At 42.0% G+C, this 27,745-nt stretch overlaps 1 protein-coding gene across 1 annotated transcript in view; it reads left to right on the forward strand.

The window, feature by feature from the left end:
* FNDC1 (fibronectin type III domain containing 1) overlaps positions 1 to 27,745 on the forward strand; it is a 61,365-nt gene that overhangs the window by 18,258 nt on the left and 15,362 nt on the right. The window contains exons 2-13 of the mRNA XM_054279414.1: positions 3,733 to 3,942; positions 4,330 to 4,428; positions 6,224 to 6,338; positions 7,420 to 7,607; positions 8,318 to 8,425; positions 10,613 to 10,801; positions 11,578 to 13,944; positions 15,755 to 15,882; positions 17,642 to 17,753; positions 18,720 to 19,109; positions 23,731 to 23,796; positions 25,677 to 25,838. Coding sequence (XP_054135389.1) covers positions 3,741 to 3,942; positions 4,330 to 4,428; positions 6,224 to 6,338; positions 7,420 to 7,607; positions 8,318 to 8,425; positions 10,613 to 10,801; positions 11,578 to 13,944; positions 15,755 to 15,882; positions 17,642 to 17,753; positions 18,720 to 19,109; positions 23,731 to 23,796; positions 25,677 to 25,838 — 4,126 coding nt within the window. The 5' untranslated portion in view covers positions 3,733 to 3,740. The remainder of the gene's footprint in view (positions 1 to 3,732; positions 3,943 to 4,329; positions 4,429 to 6,223; positions 6,339 to 7,419; positions 7,608 to 8,317; positions 8,426 to 10,612; positions 10,802 to 11,577; positions 13,945 to 15,754; positions 15,883 to 17,641; positions 17,754 to 18,719; positions 19,110 to 23,730; positions 23,797 to 25,676; positions 25,839 to 27,745) is intronic.

Consider the following 27,745-nt stretch of genomic DNA (forward strand, 5'->3'; position numbering starts at 1 on the left):
CATTTTATGCTTAGAACTTAATTTAAAATAATAATAAAGACCAAAACACCACATTTCCCCTATAAAAAAGCTGCAAAAATCCTGCCAGTTTGCTGTTGCAATGCAAATTCTGATGATTTTTGGTCAAGTTGTCCATTGCAAAATTTCATTTACCAGCTACCATTTTTGGTCTTTTCTGATGACTTGTTATCTCTTAGCAGCTACAATTTCTGCCTCCAAGCTGTTACTTTGGTCATGGCTGGGTCACTGTACTCAGTCTCCCAGGCTTCTGCCTGTAAAAGAGAGATTGATAGTTGCTTATAAACTATATGGATGTTGTCTACTGGCTGTGCCAAATTATGTGTCATCTCTGCAGCAGAACACATTTTTATAGGTCCAGTTTTCCAGTCCTGAAGTTATGGTGCACAAAGTGTAGAAAAGTTTTTGTTGACTATGGAAGGCAAAAGGAAAAATCTGTACCTGGACTTGCGGTGGTAAATTGAAGTGCCTGATTTTTTGTGACCTCAAATTTCAATGACTTTTTGTACCTTAATAGGTTTGTCTTGTATATTTTCCCCTGCAGTTATAGATTGATTGCTAGGGGTCAGTACTTCCCTTTTCTTCTGGAACTATTTTGTGTTTTCCTTTGCTAGATAATTGATGAGACCCTCTGAAGAATCTGTATAATTTGGCAAGTGCAAACTGCCTCCTTGTGTGGTTGTTCAGAGGATGTTTTACCCTCAGCTTAGACCTTGTGCTTTGGGCTTACATAATTTGTAAAATGCTTTCCTACAGTACAGAGACATTTTGGCAATACTAGTGGACGTTTCATCTGTGAGAAGTCAGTCTCAAGGCTTTAATCAGCCCTAAATTTTTAGGGCCAAGATACTGTACAGTTTTAGGGCCAAGATTCCTGCAGTTCTAAGTAATGTTGGATTTCTAGACTGAAGAGAGTGAAAGGGAGTGACTCTTTCTCATTTTCGAGACTATAGGGAAGCATTTTATTTTAATGTAATTGCAGGTAGATCTTTGAATGAGTTCTGAAGATGATTACCAGTTGATTTAGTTTGACCAGAGTGGAAGTTCAGAAAGCTGTTAAATCAGTTTTGGAACAAAAGAGAAAATGCTTACAGGGGTAAATAATGGGCAGATGAGGAAGACCCAACCTTAAGTTCAGTCAAGTACTTGGTTACTTGGTAGCTAATTCTTTTAAGACTGTTTAGGACTATTGTTCCTGGGGAGTTCAGTATCCCCACAGGAAGGGGCATCACTGGGAGTTGAATGACTTAAATTAAGCATTGGATTTATTACTTCCTCCTCCCATCCCTTCTCTAGTAAGTGTAGCTAGTTTAGGATAGTTCTGATTTTTTGATGTGATTTTTGTTGGTGGTGGTGGTGGTGGTTCTGAAGGATTTTTTTGAACATGAATAAGCCTGGCTAGGAGGACAAAACTCTGGTCTTTGGGATACAATGAGTTTCTCTTGTTGTACACTGTCTACAGTCCCAGGGTTATCCTCCTTGTGGAAATTCATATTTTTTTTCCCCAGAACTAAGATGAGAGCAGGAGACCAGGACAAGGGGATGCTGAGGGGCTGTAACTGCAGAAGACAGTGACTCTGTTGGGGACTTAAGGAGTGTGAAATGTCCTGACTGGGAAGTGCCAACCCTTTGGCATGGCTAAACCTTGTGGGACAGCAACTTTGTAGGTACTTCTGTGGGGAGGTGTGAACTCAGCTTCATCTTGCCCTGTGTGGCTGAGGTCAGGGCCTTCAGCCTTATCCCAGACCAGACTGATGGCTCCTAGGCTGTGGTAAGCTCCTGCTGCTGCTCTTCATTTTTAATGAGAAGTCCCTTTCTTGTAAAGCCTGGAACAGACTTCACACAAAAACTCTGGTTTTGATGGATCAGCAGTTATCAGCAATGCTATTTTAACCATTGCTGATAACTCCATCTTGGGTGCCTTCAGACTCCTGCTGGTCAAACTGTGATGAGAAATGATAAATAGAAACTGGAGCTAACTAGTGAAATGGGAACAATGGTAGTAGAGTGTGGTGCTATCATGAGGAAAGTAATTGAATCCTTGGAAAGCCCTGGTTTTAAAATCTCAGATGATCCCCTGCATTCAGCCTTAGGGTCGGTACAATTCTCTTTGCCTAAAACCACATTTGTTTCAGATTGAATGCTTTCCATATGGCTTTCTGGCCAGGCTGGTTCCTTTTGTATCCTTCATCCCTTGCAACTCTCTATTTTAATTGCAGATGAAAGCTGCAGCTTTGACTGGGGAAGCAATGTTCTTCCTAGAACATACAGGGCTGCTGAGTGAAAACCAGCACAGTGTGCTTCCACTGCAGCCTGGAAAAACTTCAGGCACCTGGGAGAGCGTGGCTTGTTGAGGGGAGGTGTTATTTCCCTCAGCCAGGGCTGGGATGCTCCGGAGAAATGTTGGGATCTGGGGATGTGGTGGCTACCAATGGCACATGGGCTCCAGTGGGAGCCTAAAGGAATGGGGCTGGCTCAATCTGACAAACAGGAGGATTGGGAAACATCTCTCAGCAGCCAGCTGCTACTTGATGGGAGGCTGCAAAAAGTCACTTCTTGGTGGGAGCAAAGCACATGTAGCCCTGTAATGCTGGGCACCAGCTGCAGGTAGCTGTTTGGGAGGTTTGGGTTGGAATTGAGGAAAATGTATGAGAAATAGCATGGCAGCAGGACCAGGAAAGGGATCATACCTCTGCACTTGGACTGGTGATACTCAGCTGCTTTGAGTTCTGTGTCCAGTTTTGGGCCACTCACTACAAGAAAGTCATTGAGGTGCTGGGGGAAGTCCAGAGAATGGCAGCAAGGCTGGGAAAGCTCTGGAGCACCGGTCTTATAAAGGAACATTGTGGGAACTGGAGTTGCTAAGAATAGGTGAGAAAAGGTCTCAGATTAACCTTGTTAATCTCTACAAGTGCTTGAAAGGAAGTTGTAACATGGTGGGAGTAAATCTCTTCTCCCAAGCTGCAAGTGACAGAACAAGAGGAAATGGTCTGAAGTTGCCCAAAAGGAGGTTTAGATTGGATACTAGCAAATTTTTTTTCACTAGAAGAGCTGTTAAGCCTTGAACCAGTGTGACTGCTTAAAAGAACGCTGTCAACTTCTGAGCAAATGTTAAAAAATACCCAACTTGCATGAGATACCTTTTACAGTGCTCAAGGGATCATATAATGGGAGTTTGGGAAGTCAGAAATGAAGGCATGTGCAGAAAGACATTTTAGATATGCCTCTGTTGGAGAACAGAACAATTAGAGATAGGTTTAGGAGAAAAAAACCCTATTTTTAATAGTAAAACTGCTCTGTGCTTCATTTTACACTGAACTTTAGCTCTTCCCAAAAAAATAATGTACCGGTGTGCCTGAAGTGGGGAAAAGGGGTTTAAAAAAAGAAAATGGACAAGATTTAAAAGGAAAACTTCAAGACATCCCCAGTTTCTGGCAGGAGTCCTTGTATTACAGTATGTTTTCACTTTCAAGGTCTTGCACCAGTCTGTCTGAAGGTCCTGGGAAAAGGCTTTGTTGAGTATTGTACATCCCGCTTGGAAATCTTGTTGTTTCTCCAATTTGGTTTTATAGAAACAATGAAAAAGCTGTAAAATTATGCCCTTTGTTCTGATCTTCATAGATGTGCTTCCAACAGACATATGTGGAATGTGATATCATGTGCTCCATAGTAACTCTCATGGGGTTTGTGGGTGTGTTTGCTTATTTTGTGAAGAGAGAGGCATGCCAAGCAGACCTCTGAGAGCACGAGCCCAATCTCCAGATGGCAAGGTACCTTTTCGGTGGAGACCCCCCTATGGAGCAGGCTTCAGGGGTCCACACAGCAGATCGCAAGGCTATCCCCGTGGATATGGAGAGAGCAACCGAAGGATGAGCTACGCTCCGATGCCACAAGAGCGACAAAACCAGGAAGCAAGGAAACTGGGTGAGTGAAATTTCTCTGATAGCGCCTGGCTTAGCTAGCACACTTCTGTAGTCCCCTGCAGCTGCCAGGTGAGCACAGATCATGTGCTGTCCTAGGTATCAAAAACCCTTCTTCCTATAAATGAAAACACTTGTTATAATTGTGTCCTGTGTCTTAGCAGAGTGAGGGCATTATGTAGAGAATTGTGTAGAAATTGTAGGAGAACTTGATGCTATGTTAAAGAGACACCATGTGCAAGTTTGTTATATTAACACCAGAGGGAAAGGGTGGAGAGAAGAGCCATAGCTCAGATTCTGCTTGCATGTGGTGGGACCACTCTGAAATCTATTCTTTCTTATAAATGAAAAAGGTTACAGGAAACCTTCTGTTTTTTCCCTGCATGCAAAGCCTCTGAATCAGTTCATGTGGTTTCACTACCATCAAGGAGCTCACAAGGAAGGAGCCAACCTGTCTATAGGTCATCTTTAACTAAAAGAAAAGTCACAGGTATGTTTCTTTCACATCTACTGTCAATGAGTGGAGACAATTGGATGCAAAGAGATAGCTTTGTGATTTTTACACGGAAAGTCTTTTGGTGCTAGAGTTTTTCTCTTTGTGGTAAAGAGCTTGATGGGTGTCTCTAATTCTCTAATTCAAGCAGGATTAATAAAATAATACAATTTTGTATTTGGTTGAGTTTCTGAGGTCCTGTTAATTTTTTTTTTCTTTTATCTTCTCCTCTCTATCTACTGGCAAATGTTACGCATTGCAGTAACTGCATGAGAAGACTTGATTAAATCAAAGCCAGCCCCCCCCAAATGATATGCCTTCTTTCTCTCAGATCTATATCCCCTTTTTGAAGGGTTGATTACCAGAAGCATCAACCCAGCAAAAGTTTTCATTTACATTGGAAAGAAGTGATTGCATGCTGCTGCCACGGTTAAAAAGGATGACTGAGATTCTGAATCATCTCCATGCCAGTGTGCTTTCTCACCCCCTCACACTGTGATGGGAGTGGCATGGGAATGGCAAAGTGTTTAGGAGGTTTTGATGGTGACAAACACCTATGCCAGAACTGAGAATTGTGGTTGAACTGTATTGAAATCCCATCTCATACCTTTTCCTTTCTCATGCTCACTTTCTTTCTTCAGGTGCTCCCATTGCAAAACTTTGCCAATAGGCCCCCTAAGCTACTTGTGGGTAGTAGATGGGTCCTCTTGGCCATTTTGTATGGTAGCTGTTTGGCATGGAAAACCTGGAACTGTCTGAAAACCCTGTGCATTAAAAACCAGTTTGGAAGGGGGGGAATGTGCCTCCCTGCTGTCTGCCATTTGCGTAGGCAGTGCTGGGTTTTGGGCTAATGCCCTTCTCTTGCTGAAGAGAAGGGCAATCTCTCCCTGAATTTCAGTCATATATGACTAAGATCCCTAGGGACTGAGATCATCCTCCAGAGTTTACTGGCTCCTTTCCTTTCCTGAGACATCGATATTTTTTCCAATGTTACTTGTCTATAAAACTCTGTCTGGAAGGTCGTGCCTTGTACATTCTGTGCCTTTGGGAGCCTTGGAAATAGTTGCCATTACACTAGTAAGGAAAAGTAATAAATCTCATTAGCCAGTAGATAGACTAGACTAAAACAACTGTGATGGACAGATAGAAAAGGGAACCTTATCAAAATTAAAAACCTCAAAATATCAAATTAGTTTCACTTAATTTTAAAATTTTGTAAATTATTTGTGAAAGGTACTCTGATATGTCAAAACATCCCACTTCAATTATTTTTAAATTTCTTTTATTGTATACCATAAAATAAATTAAAGCTGAATTCAAACAACCTGTTTGAAGCGCTCAAAAACATTAAATAGACACTAATTCTCTCTTGTAAAAATTTTTTTGAAGAAGGTTTTATTGCCCTTCAAAATGAAACCTGATTTTAAAATCTCAGCATTTTCTTTAAGAAAAAATTTCCCCTCTCCAGGTACCTCTAGCAGTGCATTTGCTGCAGATGGTGAATATCAGTATGTTATAAAACATTTGCTGTGGGTAACAGTTTGGGGACAAATAGAATATTGAAGGACTGTAGAATGTATTAGTACTGTAGTCTTGCCAGCACACAGCTAACAAAATAAATTACTTTTCCATTAAATACCATCAGTAATCAATGCAATTAGTTTTCTACTCCCACCTGTATTTCTAAATCAACTGTGCTGTGTGAATATTATTGCATCAGTTGAAGACATTTGCTATTTTTAATGAGAACTCCAGTGTTGTTAATGAATGCTGTTCTGTTTTGCCTTTTCAGAGGAGGAAGAGGTGGAGGTGGCACAAGACATAACTGTTCGAGTTATGTCCTCTCAGTCTGTGCTTGTTACTTGGACAGACCCACTGTATGAAAAGAGGAAGGTTGCAGCAAATAGGTACTTAGCCCTGGGTTTTTAAATGGGTGCTGAAGGGGAACTGCTGCCAATGCTCTACTGAATGCTTTTGCATTCATTTAATTGCTGTTGGTTATGAGAAAAATTTAGCTTGCCTCCTAGTGCCCTGCTCATTAGAATTTAGAGACCTGTGTGAGTGTTGTACTACAGGGGTTTACCTCTCTTCTGAAATGTTGCCAGCACCAGCTCTGGTATTTATTTGGCCGTTCCAGTGTTGGTATACCACCATAGCCAGCAAATCCCCAAAGATGCATGGGCAAAGAAGGAGTGGGGGACAAGGCACAGCCTGCAGAGGTGAGGTGTTGGGCTGAGTTGTCAAAACAGACTACAGCTTCGAGATGACCATGGGTGAAGTGGGAAAGACACATCACTGCAGTGGGAAAGACACCCATCATTGCACCCTGCATCCTCTGACCCTCCAGGAACCCCATGCAGCTGATGCTAAGCAGGCTGGGGCTCCTGTGAGTGAGATCTTGGCTTGTGGCAGCATGCTGCAGCAGTTGGAGACCAAAACAAACAAGGAAATGGGCTGGAAACTGCCAAAGATCTGAAAGCACTGGATTGTGTTGCTCGGCCTGGGAGCACTGAAGAGCTGTGCAAACTGGGGCTGAAGTGCCCTGAGAGTCACAGTAGGAAAACTAGTAATTTTAAATGTTCTCTGTTTCGTTGTGGAAGCAGTTATCTAGGCAGACAGATGGGAACTGAGCCACTGGTGCTGTTCTGGGAGCAAGGGCCTGCCAGCAGTCCAGCCGTGCTCATGGCCACGGGGCAGTGAGATAGTGGTGTGGAACCTCCCAGTATGCCTGGCTCATTTTTGAATAAGAATCTTGAAAGAGCCATCTTGGAGAATCCATCCTTTGGGGTGAAAGCAATCACACTCCATTAGAGAAAGGAAAAAAGCATGCAGGGTTTTGTTGTTGGTACTTTGTTGTTTGCACTTTTGGAGGTTCCTCCCTAAGCCCCAGCAGGCTACTTGAGGGCAAAGCATCCCTGTCCTACTCTGGTTCTGCTGTTGCTGGGCTCCCACATGCTCACTTTCCTTCTCCTGTGTTTCTGGTGCCAGGCAGTACAATGTTCGCTATCGGGAAAAGGGGGAATCGGCAAGGTGGGATTACAAGCAGGTGCCCAACCGGCGGGCACTGGTGGAGAACCTGCTGCCAGACACTATGTACGAGTTTGCCATCCAGATCCTGGAGGGAGAAAAGGAAGGCAAATGGAGCGTGTCCGTTTACCAGCGGACCCCAGAGGCAGGTATGCATTCAGAGGGTCCTCGGGCTAACACAAGGCATAGGGTTTGAGCTGTGGAACAGGGCTGACTTGAGGGAAAGCCAGCCCCAAGTGATTGCTTGGGGCAGCAGAGGGTTGAGAGTGTGGGAAAGGCCTCAGTGCTGCTGCCTGCATCCCTGTGGTAGTGAAGCACACCAGGAGAGCGCACTCAGCTGCTCTTGTGGTGCAAGGAGAACAAGGGGAAGTGGCTTAGGTATTTCTGTGGGATGGTTCAGCACCTTGGACCCCTGCAGCTAGATGTGCCCCTTCCTTTGAGAAGGGCAACCTGGCTTCCATTCCTCTTTGTGGACAGCAAATTAAAATCCTCCTTCCACCATGGAGAAGCTGTCAGGCCCCTTTGGTACAGGGAAATGCTCCATAACAAACAAATTACTGTGTCATTCTGGCTAAGCCACTTAGCAGTCTTGTGCGGACTTCCTTTTCTTAAAATTATGGAATAAAATTTTGCTATGGCAGTCTGAGAGAGAGATGTGACAGAGACAAGCATGGACCTGAGCCGTGTGTACTCTTCACATTTATCTTTGAGAGATGAGACAGAGACAAGCATGGACCTGAGCCATGCATACTCTTCACGTTTATCTTTGAAGTAGCTGTATAGGAATCTCTGCTATGGAGCAAAACGTGTACGCTGTGCTGATTCTTACTTGCCTCTTCTGTGTATGGCTGTTTCCCAGCTCCTGCCAGCGCACCTGAAAATTTGGATGTTTGGCCATTAAAGGGGAAACCAACCTCTGTAGCAGCATCCTGGGATGCTCTTCCAGAGAGTGAAGGAAAAGTCAAAGGTGAGTCTTCACTGTTGGTTTCTAACTCCCTCAAGGAGCTGTTGTTCTCAAAGGCAGACTGCTGCCCTGCAGTAAGCTGGAACCTTGGCTGTGCCAGAATTCTTTCACTTGATTAAACCCAAGCAAGATTTTCATGTTTCCAGCCCAGTGTCTCCACAGTGCCACTGAGAAGCCACTGTCACTGTCTGCCTGGCATGTCACAGAGGTTCCTGGGGTATCATGCATGCACATTTTATCTCTTCTTCCATTAATAGGCAGGTCAAAATGAGGCTCAAGAAGGAAGTTTCCGGAAAGATTTTAAAGAATTAGTTGGAGAGGAAAAAGTTGGTTAGTTGCCAAGAAAGTGAGTGAGTTTATGTTGTGTTTTATTTCTAGTTTGTCATGGAAGGAAATCCTCAGCTTAAGAAGCAAACACAAATCTGATTTCAGAAGATCTCAGGCATAAATCTTGTGTACTATAATGTTATTGGACATAGTCATAAAGATAGTTTGCCAGTTGGCTAAGATTTGCATAGAATTAAAGAAAAAGCTCTTTCTGGGATTTTTCCCTGTTTCCCTCTGAAAATGAGGCTGATTTTTTAGCCTCCTGTTCTTCAGTGGTTAACGAGATTGTGTTCTCAAATTACACAAGTTGTTGGAGGTCCCTTATCAGCACTACAGCATCTCAGGATTTGAAAAATCATTGGCCTGGAGGGAGGTACACCGTGTCTGCAAGACCTGCTTTATGTGTTCTTCAGGACAGTGGTGGAATTCCTTCCCTTTTTGAAGTCAGTAGAAGTCTTGCCAATTACTTCAATGGAGCTGCAGTTGTGTCCAAGAATCATTATTTCTGTAAGAAGGGTCATGCAGGGACATTATCTGATATTTGAAGTCTGCTCCTAATTTTGACCAATCTGTAGCCCTTTGTGCAGTTTTGTCTGCATTCTTATTAGATCATTCATCCAAGGTAATAAAGATACCTAATATTTAAGGGCTGAATGCTTATACACATCTAATATATCATTGTTTGAGTATGAAGTGTACAGGAGATGTCTTATTTTTAAACTAAATAAATGACAAGATATTTTTACTGGCTAAATAAAATCACTGAGTTAGCATTCCATGGTCATTTTGATACCATGTGGTAATAAGGAATTTTTTTCTTTTGATCCTTTTGTTTTTCAATCCTGTCCTTTTTTGTATTTATACCACATATTAAAATAATGGGACACAGTGTTCTCCAGTAGTCATTTAAGAGTTATCAGAAGCTACACCAGTGTCTCTGCCATGGAAGAAATGCCTGTGTAAAAAGAAGGAAAAGAAAAAAGATTCAAAGAAAAAGGATTCGTGTCTTCCGATACCTTGATTTGTTTTTCAGTGGAGCATTAAATTTATTTGCATATAAAATATCAATGATTTTTCCTTGATTTTGATGAACTATGCATGCCTTATTTCTTAACACAATAAATATGGGGTCACTTTCAGAAAAAAAAAAAAAGATGCCGTTATATTCTAGATTTTTCTCATTGTGGCACTGTGGCTCCTCAGGTATTATTGTGGGTTTTTGTGTAGAGACAGAAAGCTGGCAGCCCATGAAATTTATTATCAAAACCCTGGTTTTGTCTGATACCTGTGCCTCTTACAGAGGATTTGAAAAGAAAACAGAGCTTGCACATATCTGACATTTCACCTGCCCTTCTTGGGAGTGTAATGGGAAGATTCCTCTTCATGCCCAGATTTGCTCCTATAGGGGAGAAATTTCTCTCAACACAGAAAGCTAAGACAGAGCACAGGTATCACAGTAATTCAAAACTTGAAGGTGAGAGCAGGGGGAGTTTCAAGGTGGCAACCAGACCTTGCTTTGCTCTCTCTGCCGTGGTGTTTGACCCTAGCTCTGGCTAAGCACAGTGTGTCATATTTAGAATTTGTTGGACAGACGTGATGTTGCTACCATTTGGCAAATCTGCAGTGCTGATATTTTCTGGTAGAAGTATCTCTTCTGAATAAGAACAAATATTCAACTTAACCTACATATATACGTGTATCTCTCTCTCATGTCTTTATACTCCAGCTGTTGACTCGGCGTGCATTGCCAGTGTATTAATTTTAGTAATGCACGTTCTAATTCATCCTACCCATACAGTCTGTCCGCTGGAAACAGGACTGTTTTCAGTTTCCTCCTTCCAACCGTCTGCCAAATCATTTCAGAATACATTCTTTCATACGCCCCGGCTCTCAAGCCATTTGGAGCAAAGTCCATCACCTACTCTGGAGCTACAACATCAGCCATAATAGATGGTCTACAGGCTGGGGAGCGCTATATATTCAAAATTCGTGCAGCAAACAGGAGGGGACCGGGTCCTCAGTCAAAAGCCTTCAGTGTCGCCATCCCAGCAGGTGAGCACCAAGCCATGAAGCAGTGCTGTAGTTCACCTACTCTTGCCTTGGTCCCAGTTGTGTTAATTCTTACTGACTCAACTCCTCTGCACTCTGTCTGACCTGTGGGATTTGAGTTCCTTGGTATTGTTTTTGCTTGCTCTTTTCATCATTATATTGCCCAAATAAGTCTTTGTCACTCTGCAGCATGCAAAAAGTCATTTTTATGGACATTTTAGCCTCTTAAATAAATGCATGCCATAATCTATGACAACACTATGTGTTCTTGTTATCCAAAAACCAATGAGTGCAATGCTCTGGGGTTTTGACTACTCTGTTCCTGACAGCTCCCACTCTTAAAAGTCACTTTAGTGTCTTAGATACTACTCCTTGTGTTTGGCTCTTGACAAAAAGTTACTGTTGTAGGGACAGAATATTTGCTGGGTTAGCTAAAAAGATGGGCCACAGCCTAACGTGGGATAATGCAGCACCATGTCATCCACATGCCTAAATTCTCCTGAAGATTTGGTTCCCCTGAAATGGTGTTGCAGTTCCTGATTTTAGATATTTGATTTTAATTGGTCTAAGTTTTATCCAAGCTACAGTAATTCCACATAGGTACCTTACTACAACCCAAAATTTATCTTGGCTGGACTCCACAGCTTGGTTAATGCAGTAATAATTATTGTCCCATATTCTCTTAAGTTTTGTTCTTGCTACCTGGGTGTTTTCTGCTTTTGATCAGTTCTTATGAATCTTCTATTGTTGTGAATAAACACTTTTCTTTTTGCCTCTAGCTGCTCCTGAGGATTCAGTTGCTCAGCAAAAGACAAATATCCAAGATAATTCAGAGGCTAAAAAGACTGGGAATGCTGGCTTATCTCCTTCTCAAAGTTCTTCTGTTTCTTCAAAAGCCCAGCTGTCACCTTCTTCTAAGCAGCTGCCTGTTCATTCACCTAGTGTTAGTGATAAAAAGAGTCTTCTTTCTGAATATAAGAACAAAATCTTGACTCGAGGAGTCCTAAGTAAATCTCAGTTACCTTCTAGAAAGACAGGAGAGCTGGAATCTGACCTCCAATCCACTGAGGTGACAGATGATCGTGATTCATCCCAGGAAGCTACAACGTCACCGCCGAAAGCCCAGGATCAGAGGAGGAATGTTAAACCCTTGTCCCCTAGTCGGCCAATCCACCCTGTCCTTGCCTCAGGAAGGATGTCTGTCCAAACCCACACATCTGAGGTGTCAAGCCAGAAGAGCACAGAGGAACGTGAGCCACCAGCACTGTTACCATCATCAGCACAACACTCTTCTGCCTCGTCCGTTCCCAGATACACAGATAATGAAACCAAACAGTTGAGGCATAGCAACAACAATGTGCCTTCTAAAACCTCTTCCCAGCCTCTGCCTGCCAAAAGTAATGGTCTTGTGAGTAATGTGGAGGGCAAGCCTGACCCCATGCTGGTGAAAGTGTCTCCTAAAGCCTCAGACCCCAGTCGCCAGGCCTCGCCATCGAGTCGGCAGTCTGCTGTCTCTCACGAGGCTGTCTCAGGCCATCGCAGTAGGTCTGGCTCTCTAGGCCATTCACACCAACCTGCTTCCAAATCAGCAGACTCCCACGCTCCTAATAGCTATAATGAGTTTGACAGTGAAGAAGCAGAGGACAGAGCAGAACAGCCAAGTTCTAGGTCACAGCAAACAAGGCTATCCTCAGGCGCCAGTTCCCGCACATGGAAGGATTCAAAATCAGCTGCGGCGGCAGGTTCATCAAGGTCTGCTGTTCCTGCTTACACTTCACCTCACTCTCGCTCCTCCACCAGTGCCAAATCCAATGGAAAGGATGTTGATAAGAATTATAGGGAGGACTCAGAAGAGGAAAACCCCTTATTTCCTTCTTTGCCCTCTTCCAGGCAGTCTTCTTCAGCAATCTATTCCAAGAGAAGAAATCCTGGTCCTGATTCTCGCTCCAGAGAGGCACATGGTGAAAAATCACCCCGCTCTAACTCAGAAGAACAACAAAGCCAAACAGCTGCTCCAGAAAATCATTCTCATTTGCAGTCTTCTCTTTCCAAATCCAAACCTGAAGAGCAGGGCAATCGAGAGGTAAAAGAAAAGCTTGCTCGATCAAAACCAAGCGAGTCTTTGCCTAGAAAGACACTCTCTTCTCGTCTTCCAGTGGAGAAGACCTCCCACTCAGAGCCTCCACAGAGGGCACAAACCAGTCCTTCCATCCTGCATTCAAGGGGCCGGCGCCTCCCATCCCACCGCGCCGTCTCATCCCAAAGTAATGAAGAGTTGCAGGAAGAGGATGATGAGGATGAAACAGAAGGCAGTGACAGAGCAAGCAGGCACTCTGTGTTTCTTAAAGAGGTGTCCTCTTCTAGGGGATTATCTGCTTCTTTCTCTCAGGGAAGCTCAAGTTCGTCTCAATCAAAGCAACAGCAGACAGGTTCTCAGGTACCTTCCTACAAGCCAAAACACACTCAGCCAGACTCCAGTTCTGCCAGTGATGCAGCAAAAGACAGCCAGTATAATCAAAGGCTGTCACACACTTTGAGACAAACTCGTCCTTCGTTGCCTACTCGCTCAGTAGTTGCTACAAGAACAGCATCCCAAACAGACAAAAAAAAGGGCTTGTTGCCCTCAAAAATGTCTAACACTGAACTTCCTCAAAAAGTTCCTTCCCCCTCTTCATCTAAATCTCATCAGTCAGTTTCTAATGAAGAGGATGATTATTACAGTGAATATGATCAGAAAGAAATGGAAGAGAAACCCACATCTTTGGCTGCAAAACGGTCCCCTTCTGTTTCTAGAGGTAACAAAAATGTATATGAAGACATTGCTAGCAATAAAAGAAAATCTATGGACACTCTTCTACCTCACAAAGTAAGTTCTGAAGAAGAAGAGATGAAAAAACCTTCAATATTAAAAATGGCTCCTCCTGAATCACCAAAAAGCTCTGCCACAGCATCACAGACTACTCAGTCCTCTAACAAACATACCCCATCTAAACCAAGCTTTGTCTGGCCACGTTCTTCTGCATCTACCACCACACACACCATTTCTCCAGCAGTTTCTTCCACTTCATCTCCTCGTCAGCGACTACTGAACTCCAGGCTAGGGAGCCCTTCCCAGCGCCAATTTGTTAGACCTCCTTATAGACCAGGTATCCTGCCTTTGTTGTACTAATGTCACTAATTGTGTTTTTCCTAGAGTCAGCAGTTAGATAAAAAGTCCTCCAGCAGGATACAGGTTCAATTATTTAGTATAATGTGTTGCTTTTTATTTTGGTGGTAGCTGGGAAGCCCAGTTCTTGAGGACATTGCCTATTTGGTGTAACGTGGTGCCCCAGACCCTTTCTCCTGTGGTCTGATCTGCACAGGATCCCATGATCCGCAAAGAGGGTGACAGAGTTAGGTGCTAAATTGGAAAAGTTCCTTATTGAGCAATGACTTCACCAAATGCTCATTGAAAGCTCATTTGTACTCAGAATATGCCAGCCTCTCAGGTACATAGCTCTTCATCATGGATAGCTGAAAGACCTTTGTAGGTTCCATAGTACCACCTTGCCCATGCCAGACAGTGAAGTGTTTCCTCATGATGCCCTGGCATTCCGTGTTTTCTTTGATGATTTTTTAAGTCACTTTCCTCTTTTTTCTAACCTGCAGCTCAGGATTGCCCATACCTGTTGCCTATACCTGTTGTCCATCACAGCCAGACCATCTAGTACCGTTATGGCTGTGATTTCCCCAAAAGTTAGAGGCTTGTTTCTGGCAGAATATCTGCAGACCTAGTAGAATAGAGGGTCCACTACAGATCAAGATATTTATTCTTCATGTCACCTATGGAAAATCCCTGACAGCCTCAGTGACCTTGCTAAGTAGAAATACCTTTTCTCCCTTCAATGCATGACCTTGCTAGGTAGAAATACATTTTCTCCCTCCAATGAATAGTATTTAGTGACCTGAATGTTTTAGTAAATACCTTCTGTGTTTTCTGTAGGTAGTAATGTTTGGTTTGAAGTGGCCTTCCTGTTACACAATGAGGACTGTAAATCTGGGCTGTTGCATCTGATATGCTTTAGTCAGACTCAGTGTTGTGTAGAGATTCACCAGCTTAAAGAGCTTTAAGGTGGGAGTAGACCTTGAATGACCTGAGACTTGAGTAGACCCTGAGAGACCATGGGGGATGAGATGTATGACTGAAAAAAATAACAGATTTCTGTACGGAGGTTATTTAAGGTTACTACTAGCAATGCAAATAGTGAAGTTATAGCCAACAAGCGTTCAGTTAAATTTTTTCCCAGTCTATATTTTTTTCCCATTATATTTTTCTGGAAGCAAGTCTCTGAGATAAGATGTGAAAGTTGCTACCCTTTCAGAGCTGGGGTGCCTACAGCTCAGTGCTACTGCTTCTCCACTTCTGACATGGCTGTACTTCTGTTTAGCAGTAGTTTTTTAGCTAGAGAAGGAGATTCCTTCATTTTACAAGTTAAAAATAGAGGAGTAGAGATAATTCCTATGCCCTCTCCTTTCAGTTTGTCACTACAGCTTTGTATAAGGATATAATTGAACAAGTGGTTGTGTTTAATAATGGTTTCTTTCTTCATCCCATGTCTGAAAGATCATTTACAAAGATCACAAACATTTTAATGACTGTAGTGCCATGAAGAAATGTTGCCCTGCTTTCTTAAAAAAAAAAAATAGACCAAATTAACAGGATAGAGATGAACAATGAGTGTTTAACCTCTTCAGAAAAACAATTTCAGATTCTCGTGTCAGTTGCAAAAATCTGACAGTGTCACAACAGTTGCTCCAAGAAGAAGTGGAGTGCCTAGTTTGTGGAGTGTAGTGAGGCCTCTTTCTGTTCTTGTTTATACTCAGATCAGCCAGAAAATGCATTTACTTGCAATTTAAAATATGGCTTGTAGGTTGCACAGCTTTCTTCAGAATAGTGTGTTTTCTTCCCTGTTTCAGGTTATAATGGCAGACCAAATCTTACAATGAAAAATGGAAACGGAAATGGAAATGGTAAAGTAATTCCTGGTAATAATGGAAAACCAAGCGGACAGAAAGTAATCAATGGCCCTCAAGGAGCAAAGTGGGTAGGGTGACCTTCTCTCTAAATTCAAGATGTTTTGACCTTTTATTGTATTTGTATTTTCATTAAGAAAAGACAGGCAAGCAGTGCCCTCAGTCAATGCAGCTTTAAAGTGAAGCTATTCTTAGTGATTTAGTTTCCACTGTTCCACTGAAATCTAAAGACAAATTCTGGGTTTTGTTATTTTAACATTTTAAATTTAAATTCAGCCTGATGGATTGAATTTTAAACTATAATATTACTCCTGTTAAATTTAGACAAACAGCTTTTCATCAAAATCAATGAGATTTGTGCTCCCCAGTGACCTGGGGACTCTTGACACAGTGGGCGCTTTGCTGTGCACTGTGAGTGGAGATTGCCTGGAATAGCTGCTGTGCTAAAGATGTGCTCAGCAATGCTTCTCCCAGACTCTCACTCCAGATAGAAGCTCCTGAGCAAGACTTCTGAAATAAAAAGTGCCTCCATAACTGTCACAATGCTTTAAATGCACTTACGTAGATTTTTGTTTCCTCATGTTTCCCAAGGTTTATGCAGAAGAGCTCTGATACCATTGATAGGAAAGTCCCACAAGCTGTGTACATGCCCATACATTGTCTTTTAACATCCTTTACAATGAGTTTTTAACCAAGGAAAGCAAGGGAAGGAACTGGTGCTTCCTGCATGTTTTCCCAAGAGCTGAGCAGCAGGATTTTGTGATCAGCCTCCCTGGCATCAGCAGAGCTGCTTGCAGCTGGCATAAGACATTTATTTTATGGCCACTTCAGTCTTACCCTTTTCATTAGAGGAACATTAAAAAGTGCATCAGGTGTGTCACATTCAAGGGAGGCATTTTGACAAGGATACCCAAAGTCCTTCAAATGGATTCCAGGAAGTGGGTTAGGAAGGTCCTTGGAATGCCATGGGACATTTCTCTGCCTTGTGAGGGGAAGGCATTGCTGCTAGCAGGATGAACACCTTGCAAAGCAAGAGGATCTATGCCAAATCTGGTGCCTGGAGGGCTTCACAGACTGATCTCATAATCTGCTGTCCTTCCTGCTGTAGTCTTTTTCTCAGCACCAGATGTAAGTCTGTCTTGCCAACCTGGAATCGCTGTTTCTGTCTCCTTCCCAGTTTCCTCAGAGTACTTAACACCTTTTGCATTTTTGTGTTCTGTGGCTGAGTGTCTGTTACCTCAGGTTAAAACAGCATAAAGTTCAGCTATTTTGGGTTGAAATAGCAAAAAGGGCTGAATTTTAACTTCAGTTAGCTCTGGAATTCAGTCCAAGCTCTCAGACATATTTGCTTTACGAGACAGAGGCTTTTCTTCAGTCTCCTATCCCAATTAAAATCTTAGCTACTTTGTTTTCACTACCATTTCAAACTAAAGTAACCAGTCTGACATTTAATTTTTTTTTAGTTAGACATAATTCTAAATCCCATCTTCAAAATGGCTCAGCGTCATACTGAAATCAGTACTACAGGAATTCACCTTAGGAGTGGTGCAGCCCAAGAAGATCAAGGGATTTGCTCATTTGCACACGAGAGCTACAGTAGGTGATATGAATATGGCTGTGCAGCTCTGGACCCCAGTTCCTGGGAATCTGCTTTCTTCAGCAATTGTACTTCACTGATTACTATACATAAGTTTTAAAAGTTCCAGTGTGTTGTAGCTATTCCTGAACATCACACTTAGTGTCTGAATTTCCCCAGGATTTCTGTTGCTGTGAAATTTCATTTCACCTCCTCTTGGGTTAGCTAAACTTGAGTCCATCTATTGCTTTTAGATTGTAGATCTTGACCGAGGGCTAGTGTTAAATGCTGAAGGAAAATACCTCCAAGACTCCCAAGGCAACCCTCTCCGAGTGAAATTAGGAGGGGATGGACGTACAATTGTTGGTAAGTTACAACTTCCTTCATACAGAAAAAAGCTCTATAGTTGTTGTACATATGGTACAAATCTTTGAGCTGTTGAATGCTTCAGGCATCCCCAGGTCCCCTGCAAGGCATTTGGAGTGGCTTGTACCTCAAGTCAGCACATTGCAGGACCTGGGGAGGCTTTGAGTCACCCTGTGAGACTGCAAGAATCACTCAACTCCATCTCACTTGTAACAGCATTAGAAAGGACTGCAGAACTGAGCCAGAACAAGGACTGATGAGTAGAATAAGGGTTGATGATTGTTTATATCTTTGTATACATAGGAATAATTATTCCCCACTTCTAGCACTGTACCAGCCATATGGATGTGTTTATTTCATTTTTTTCTTCTAAAGCCGACCACAAATAGTAAGAAACCCTGTTTGTGTTCTCTGAAGACTGCTGTTTGCATGTCAATCCACCTATACAGTTCTCTTGAATACAAATTCAGTGCCTATTGTTAAGCTGGCTACCATGAATATTTACAGTACCCAGAATTTGGCACACAAGTTTATCTGTAGTGACAACATCTTGCCAGCTCATCCCAGATTTTCCTTGCATGTGTTTGACATTAAGGAACAGAATATGGATTCATCATACATTTCATCAACAGTTAGTTGATGAGAGTGACTTAGATGAAATGCCATCATTGTCTGCACATTGTGATTCTGAAATGAAACCTCCCTGGAGTGTTTATCAAACAGCTGAAAAAATGTGAACACCACTGTGGTTTTTTTGAGGTTCTTCTGAACCATTTTCCAGCTTCCTTAGCCATGGCTCTTTCCTAAGTAACACTCTCCTTCTCTGTCAGTTTACTTACAGAAGGCTCTATTCACTCTATTCAGTGCTTTTGTGGCATCTACTGTGATAAAACACAGTAATGCTTTATGCTATAAGCCCGAAGTGGATTAACGGTGAGATTTTTTGGTTTTGTTCTTCTCTCTTAGATGAAAAGGGTGCTCCAATGGTGAGTCCTGATGGATTACCTTTGTTTGGACATAGCAGATTTAGTAAACCTGTAGCGAGTGCACAAGATAAACCAATAATAAGCCTTGGAGGAAAGCCTCTGATTGGTCTTGAGATGGTTAAGAAAACAACCACTCCCTCAACTACTACTACAACAGTACCTACAACAACTACCACCACCACCACCACAACCACTACAACAACTGTTGCTACAACCACCACCAGCACCACCACCACTCCAGAGCCGACCACCACTGAGCCACCCACCGAGAAACCCACACCCACCTGTCCTCCAGGCACCTACGGGGAGTATGATGATGAAGGCAACTTGCTCCTGGGCTTGGATGGCCTGCCAGAGTGCAATGCAGAAGGTAATTTCCTTTTGTGCTGTTTGAATTCCTGTGGCTGTGCTGTTTGTGCAGTGCAGTTACACAGATGTGGAATGGTGGAGAATCTGCCTCTGAAGATTTTGGTCCATTTGATAAGGTAGGAGCTGAGATTAGAGCATATGAAGAAGTGTTTGAGTGATAAATGGATTTTCACTGGCAAATGCCAACTTTCACCAAAGCTGAGGTTTTTTGTGAAATTGTGTTGTTTTCAGCAAATTTCTTACATTGTGTTGGATCCACTTTTATATGTTCACTCACAGGGGTACAAGTCTAAGCAGTAACTTTGTGGTCAAAGCACTTACATATAAGTTTTTCTCATTCCATTTCAGGCCAGGGAAGGAGCTGGAGGAGCTATACATTTTGTCTGTGTTGTGTTCACTTATCACAATGAATTCTGAAAAGTCTCTCTTTTGAGCCATGGTGGAAACAGCATTTGCAAAGTGAGATTCTTGCTCTCTTGCCAGCCCTTGGAGATAGATTGTCTAGCAGGAATGCAGCACAGCACAGATGAAGCTGGTGAAAGGCAACCCAGGCTCTGCACAGATAAGGCAGAGAGTTGTACACTAATTTCTTTAATATCTGTAGATATGAACCAGTGTCAGTGCAGGTCATTTTTTGCTGTTGCTGTTATACAAGCTTAGGTTTTGATGCCAAACTGAAATCCAAAGTAAACACAAGTAAATGCACTAGCGTCTTTTGGTGTTGAGCCTGTTCCCTGTGGTGTTTTATGCTTTCAGCACCTGGATTGCAAGTTAGCTGCTTATTTTAATCCTCAACTCATTCTACCAGTGGGCAATAGCAGCACAGCCATAACTTTACCAGCATGTTGGCAGTCAGACATCTGACAACTGTTTTAATGGCTAGTGAAGCCCCTTTACCTTTCTTCTATACACCTGTGTCTCTTAAGTCAAAGTAGATTTACAAGTAGGTCATGAAACCATGGCCTAGGAAGCTGAACTATCACTTTGAAAAGGGCAGTGATATAGAAAGGTGTGGCTCCAGCAACTCACAGTGAGTCTAAGGATGGCATCCTGGGAGAAGATCTCAGAAGCAGAAAACAAAATTCCCTTACCCGCGGCCCATGACAGTTAATGAGTCAGAGATGTCAGCTCCTTCTGCAGGTAAAATTACAATGAGTTATAGTGTTAGTATTTATTAAAATTAGCCACCTCTGACACTGTGCAGTTATAGAAGCATGCTTGCATGTGTAGATATGCACAGATGTGTACACACACACACACACACACACACATGTAAAAATCATAAAATCATTAAATATTAATATGAAGAGTTTTGCTTTTCCCTATGGAAAGTTCGTAGTTCTTAATTGTACTTACAAAAATGTTACAAATATTGTTATATATGGTCACTCTCATACTTTCAAAGTTGCCTAAAGGGAGCCATGATTTTTGGTAGTTAGAATCCCTCCCACACCCCCCAGCTCCTTTTGCTTATCTTAGATGTTGATTACATCCTGTAACGTTTCCTCTTTTTTGGCCTGTGCTATTTGGTACCTGGAGGACCTCTTCTGAGAATACACATTGTAAGAACAGTAGAAGTTCATGACATACATCTGGGGTTAAATCTGAAGGTAGGCTCCAGAAGATGAGCAACAAAATCCTTTGCAGTGTTAGGTTTAGCAGAGCTGTGGGCTGGGGAATTTTCATGTGATTTTCTGAACACATTAAAAATTCTGCTTGGGCTTTTTGCCTTCTACCAGATGGGCTTGTTGAATCTTTGAACTTGATAGAAGCACGAATGAAAATTAAGTTTTTATTCAGGCTGTGTGTTCAATGAGAATGGCCTTGAAGTAACTCATAAACTGCCTGGCATTTTGACAGTATGTCTGCCAATGCCTCACAGTGGAAGGCTGAAAGGATGGTGCTGGGTTTCTGCTTCTTACCTGGTTCTTAAGGCTAATTACCTTATAGCTTTTGCAATACTAGTCCCTACCTGGGAATTTGGAAATCTTCTCTGAAGAGACTTTTTCAATTTTTTCAAATCTTAGTGACCTGCTTCAGGATTAAATAAACACAGGAAAACAGTCTGCCTGTTCCACAAAGAACTTGCTAGAAAAGTAAAGATCTTTGTGGTATTTATTTAATGATGGCTGCTACTGTTTAACAACGGAAGTGTATATTTCAAGAGGGCTAAACTACTACTCAATTATCAAAACAATGCAATTTTCACTTGACCATTTCCAAATTACTTTAAATTATATTTTTATCTTGTCTTTCCCTTTAATCTGAGTCTAGAAATTACTCCACATTGTTTAGTGAAATACTTTTTCTGCCAAAGCTTGATATTTGTTGCTAAGGGCTTTATTCACAAACAGGGTCTGCAAGTGCCAAAACCCAGCTCCAAATGTTCTACTTAAGCTTTGGCAAATTCTTTTATCTCTGTCAGGATTTCTTCTTGCTCCAGCAGAATTTATTACCAGCTTTTCACTATATTCATCAGTCTTTAACTCTCAAGGAGGAGTTTGGCCACACAAGCATGATTTGTCAGTGAAATCAACTCAACTTTGTTCATGAGCTCACAAAGAAAAAAAACAGGTGGAGACTTAACCACGCGTTACTTGTGATAAAATCAAGTGATGGAATTTGTAAAAGAAGTAAGACAGCTAGACTTTCCTTACAGATGCCAAAAGTCTGTGGCAAGTGGTCATAGGAAGATTTGGCCTCATTTATTACAGGCAAGAGATTCAGCAAAGGGTGATGGTGCAAGGTGAAGAACTGCAGCTGGAGTGTGTACAGAAAATAATAAAATGAGAGGTCTATTGGAGAGTACTCTTATTGTCACCATGACACAGCTAATGTTAAACAAGCACAGTAACTGAAATTGAGTACAAAAATAGAAAATTAAATTTGGCTTTGCTGGGCTGTACATAGGCCAAGGACTTACTAGCTAATATGCATGGATGAGTTGAAATCTGCTCGTGGAAGATTTCAAATTTCTGCATATCTGATCCTCTTTATTCCTTGCATATAGGCAGTCAAAGGTACGTGCATACGTTATAGATGTTGGTTGATGTTGGCCAGTTGTGGGTAGATGTGCAGAATTCAGCAAAGAATCTACTTTGGGACTGACTACCTTCAGAGAAGACAAGTGACTTCCAAGGGGATCATCTCCTGAAGAGTGCTGCAGAAGTCTACCATAAGGAAATATCAGATTCTTATATATGAAAGTCTGACAAGAATGAACCCATTTCCTGTGTTTTAAAGCATATTTTGGCATTAAAATCGTGCAGTGTATTTAAAATAAAATTATTTTAGGAGAAAAAAAGCAGTTATACAGTAATTGTTGGTTCAAAAAAAAAATCAGCAAAATTAAAATGTATCATTCAGATTATATTTGTGAGGTATTTAACATTGGCAGTTGAAACTTTGCACTGTTTGCAGTTCTGGTTTAGTTGAAAATAACACTATTGCTTCCATACTGAGTGTTACAGGAGTGTGACCAATATATATGAAGTGTCTGGAGGTCAAAGCTGTCTTTCTTTTGTCTTTGTTCCAATGCTGGCCACTCCCCAGCCCCAGCATTGCATTGGAGACTTCTGATAGTGCCTGCAGTGAGTTACAGCACAGTGCTTTTGTTTTGTTTTCATGGCTTTTTATGACTGTGCTGAGCTTTGGGTATCTTTTGGCTTCCCTAAATAATGTGAAGAAACATTTTCCTCAGAGTGTGCAGGAAAGCCTTTGGGATTCAACAGATGAGGTACTTGATGGTTGATGTATCTGGTGCTGAATTCATGTCCTGCAGAGATAATGAGATAATATCAAGGAATAGTCAGCTGGGAAGTCTATTGGTGCATCTGCATTGGGTTTTGGGGTGGATCAGTAGGGAGTTTTTGATGTGCATCTCATAATCATCTGTCATTGCTGTGCTTTCATTTGCATCCTGGAGCAATCTCACTCTGATTTCCTGAACTGAATTCATGCTGGATGAAACCAATGCGGAGCAGTGCTTCAGGATTACACCTATGTGGCCCAACCTGTAATGGGCAGCCATTCCATAGGATCAGAGTAGAGCTAGTGCAGAGTAAAACCCCAGAAAATCCAGCACTAATTACTTCATTCTACAAATCCATTCCTTTTGGGCTGCATTCCTTGCAAGACCATTGACATGGGCTATAAATGTCATGGCTCTGTGGGCTGTTTGTTTTTATACCTCCATAAAAAATATTTGGGTAGAAATATTTAATTCCTTGGTTGGTTTTTTTGGCATATAATGTTTTCACATTTGCTGCTTCTGAGGCTATAAAATATTGTCAAATCCAGATGTGATCTTTATATAGTTGCTGGCAGCCTACCTTTGCTCCAGAGCAGCTGGGGCCTGGGGCAGAGCTTCTGGAAGGTGATTACTCTTAATTTTATGTAGTAGCCCTGAGCCCATTTTTCCCCAACAAAACTCCTGACTACTGCACTTAGCTTCTCATCTGTTATTCTCAATGTGCAGGGCAGACTGTCACTGCATTATTTGGAAACCAGGAAGTTATCTTTTTCTTTACAATTTCACTGGCTAAATATTTTTATATTAAACTTTATTCCAGAATTATTTTATTGAATTCTTACAGCATTTTTTTTTCTTTCTCTGTCAATAGATACATTCTCAGGACTGGATTCAGATGTGACAGCAACTCCAGAAGCTTATGTGATATATGATGATGGTATGGGTTAACTGTAGGAGTCTATTGCAAGTGACATGTTGCCTTTTTCTCTGTCTTCTTTCTTCAGAACTGGGTTCAAGGAGGCAGATTGGTAAATGGGAGCTTAAGCAAGTGATGCTGAGCTGGAAAATGGTTCTGCATTACATATGAAGAGAAAGGATCTAAAACCATCTGTTTCTGGACATAAAAGTCCCTTTCTATCAGTCCTGCAATCTAACAGGAACCTACTGAGGAAATAAATTACTTTTTAGAGCTGTGTCATACAGACACTGCTTCAATCCTAGATTTACTTTCTCTGGTAAAACTTCTAACTCCATCCCCGTCAAAGTCAATTGCCTCCTCTAAAATACAAAATCCAGATAACATTCAATCCCTGAACAATCAAAATACCTTAGCGAGTTGCTTCTTCAATGTGTAGTCTGCATTTGGACAATTAAGCATGCTCATACTGAATAAGATCACCTACATATAAAGTAGATAATCTGCTTAATTCATGTAGAATTTATATCAAAGAGATTTGAAATCAGATGAAAGGAAAAGAGGGAAATATTTTTTTAGAGTTAGATTCATGCCATCTTGATATTATAATCAAGGACATAAAAACCTTAGCTAAAGAGGAAGCGTCAAGTCACAGCATTTAATTGTAAGTTTGCATAGGGAATGCAAATTCTCTATTGGAACTGAAATTCACTTTCTGCCATCCGTGACATCGGATGTTCTATCCCTCTTAGTCCTCAAATTCCTGCTCCTGCCCCCACATATGGAAGTGGATTAGTACAAACCTCAGTTAAACAAAAAGTTTTTTAGTAGAATTTATGGTTCTAGAACAATGAAAGTTTTTTTTATTTGTGGTTGTAGTGCTGGATCTTAAGTCTAATCAACAACAGAAAAATATTTAAAAAGAGAGTGCAGCAGCTGAGTGGAAGATATTGTAGACATTTGTACTTATAATGCTGATCACTTCATACTGAAACTGACATTTAGAATGTGGAGAGGAGGGAATGAATTAAAAACTGCACAAGACATACATCCCATTTCCTTTACATCTCCATGGATGCAGAATATCCTCAGTGCACAGGTCTTTTGCCAGGCCTCCCCTTAGGTACAGGTCACCTGCAGAAAACACACACTTTAGCAGTTTAAGCACAAAACACTCAAGGACATGAGCTGAGTTCCCCAGCCTGCATGAGGTCATGGCAGAGATGCCAAATGCTACTTTCCCTTCATTTTGTGTGCCAGTCAGGTAGCGCAGCAGCTTTTCAAAGAGCACTGAGTTAAATAGGACTGAACATAATGAGGCTCATGTGGGACAGTTTTCCTTCCTTCATGGCCCTGCAGGGACCACAATTGGAAAGTTCCGGACTCTGCACCTCCCGTCACAGGAGGGTTTGAGAGCAGTATTGGACCACCTCTAGGGCTTTTGAATTGCAACACTGAGTTTTCTTAGAAAGTAATTTTTTTCTCTCCCTTCTCTACTTCCTTTGGCATCTGAGGGCTTAGGCCAGGATTCAGTTACTGTTCTATCTTCTCTTGGGGTTTGTGAGAGGAGGTGGCAGATACACATTCAGGATATTGCTTTACAAATACATTTGTTAATTTTTGTCCTGTTTAACTGTGTGAGTGAGGTCTAAATCAGCAGTAACATGAGTATTCTGGGGCAAAGACTCTTCTCTCTGTCCATTACTTTGGTAGAAACTATTGCAAGGCTGAACTTTGACCAACCTCTACAAAGAGTTCTGTAAGGAATGTGCAGTGGCCCCACCGGGCGGGGTGTGTAGCACTTCTTTGGGACTGTGGCCATGACAGAATTATTTCCCTTCTCATAGTTAAGCCAAAATTAGATGAAGCATGCTAACACTTTCATCTTATTTTCTCTGAAGACTACGAGTTTTTTGAGAGCACTTTGCCACCAACCACCACCACTGCCACCACTACCGCTGCTTCTACCACGACAGAATTGGAAGTTGTCTATCCGGAGACCGGTGTTGGTGGCACTGGCCCTGTGTCAGAATATGACATTGCTGGGAAGAAACGCTTCACTGGTAAGGATGCCCTTTGCCTTATCTAGCTTACTACTTGTGCTGCAAAGAATTCTTGTTTCAGCTAGGCCAGCCCTTCAGCTGAGACCATTGCACAAACACATCCAGTAGACGTGTGTGTGGTCCTTTTAAGGATTGCCACCTTGGAAACCCAAACAGCAGTAGTTATTTCCTTGCTTCAATGCTTGCATGTTTATGCGTGGGCCCACAATGGTTTTGTTGAACCGGTAAAAACCTCTTTGTACTTTTTCAGTGTGAGTGCTCTGTTCTGTGTTCTGCATTGTGTTTGGTCTAGCTGAAGTGAGTAAGAGAGCAAGAGTGTCTCACCACCAGTGAGACACCAGTTCAGCTTAACTGCATCTAACTTCACACCAGCAGTTCCAGCAGGGCAAGTCTCCATGTAGGTGTGAGTCTTCCTCTGGGGGACCTGATTATTTTCCACTGATTTGTTCAAACTCAGTGATTTCACCCACCTTGCACAAGCATGTGTGCTTCAAAAGGTGCTCCAAAGTCAAGGAATGAATGGCACTTTGGATATGAACTTTCAAAAAAATAAATCCAGTAGAGATAAGTATGATTTTGGTATTTGGACATTTTCTCAGTAGAAGGCATTTGGTGAAGGAGCCCCCATTACATGAGCCATGTCTCTGGTGTACACGAGCCATTCAAGTGTGTAGGTTGGTGTTGCAGCACTGACTTCAGAGCTGCTCTGCTTCTCTGCAGCTCCCCTGCAGCCCTTTACATATTTCTGGCACTTGAACTGAGGTCAAGTCAGCTGCTGACTCACCTGGCACTTCAGAAAAGAGTTCAAGGGATGGAGAATCATCTTTGACATATCTTGGCTTCCCTTCCAATATCCACAAGCTTCATGTGGCTTAGAGTGAAACGCTGCTGCTGGAGAAAAAGATTTGTTTTTATATATGCCAAAACTTTTTCCAGTACATCTTCAGTTTCCCTGTCCAAACAATTTCATGATATTTCTATTCAGCTCTCTCACTGACAGTGCTTCTTGATTCATTTAGCTGGAGAGGCTAAAATTAACTTCATTGCAAGATCTGGAAAAAATTCCTTTAGGGCATGAAATCCAATAAGATAAACCAAGAAACGTTGGTTTATGAACATTTCAAGGCACTAGGGAAATAATATTACCATTTCAATGAATTGTATTATTGCAACTGAATAAACATTTCCAAAGCATGTTTTATAGTCCTTCCTATGAATGTTACGGTGACTTTTAAGGCAATAAAAAGATGGTTTAATCTTTTCCTGAACTGAAGTGCAATTCCAGTCAGTATAAAGCTTTTAAAAATAGAAGTTACAGGTTGGGAGCACGTGCCTGGAAGGTAGGCACTCATGGCTCCTGGTCCCTTAGTACCCAGGGGACCACAACAATCCCTTTAAACTGGTTGGACTTCACCTTGGAATTACTCTTCACGTTTCTTTTGTTGTTTTGCTCCAGCTTGAGGATGTTTGTGTAAGAACCAACCACTTAGACCTGTAAAGTCTTAGATGATTGAAGGCTGTGTCAGGGATCTGTTCCCATGTTGGAAAGGCAGAATTTGGGTGACATTTTCATCCCACCTTCCGGAGGAGCTGGAGGTAGCAAGCAGAGGGTGCTGCAGTCAGACTGCTCTCTTCTGCCTCTTGTAGCAAAGACAGTCCTTCCATCTTTGCATAATTTGGTAATAAAGTTGTGGGTGTGGGGTAGGTTAACCTGCATGTTGATATCCCATTCCTCCTGCTCATCAATCAATTTGGCTGTAAGCCATGCTTTGTTGGCAGCGGTCTCTGGGCTGCAAGGTGAGGAATTTTAAAATGCACCACAAAATGTGTCTCTCTTAAGGAAATTGCCAGCCTGTGTGCTATTCTGGGATCCCTCAAACTCCTTACTAAATGCTGCCCTTCCCTGT

Source organism: Melozone crissalis, unplaced genomic scaffold (assembly GCF_028551555.1).
Source record: "Melozone crissalis strain CALT ecotype California unplaced genomic scaffold, PUWL_Pcris_2 ptg000027l_1, whole genome shotgun sequence".
In the NCBI taxonomy this organism is placed as follows: Eukaryota; Metazoa; Chordata; class Aves; order Passeriformes; family Passerellidae; genus Melozone; species Melozone crissalis.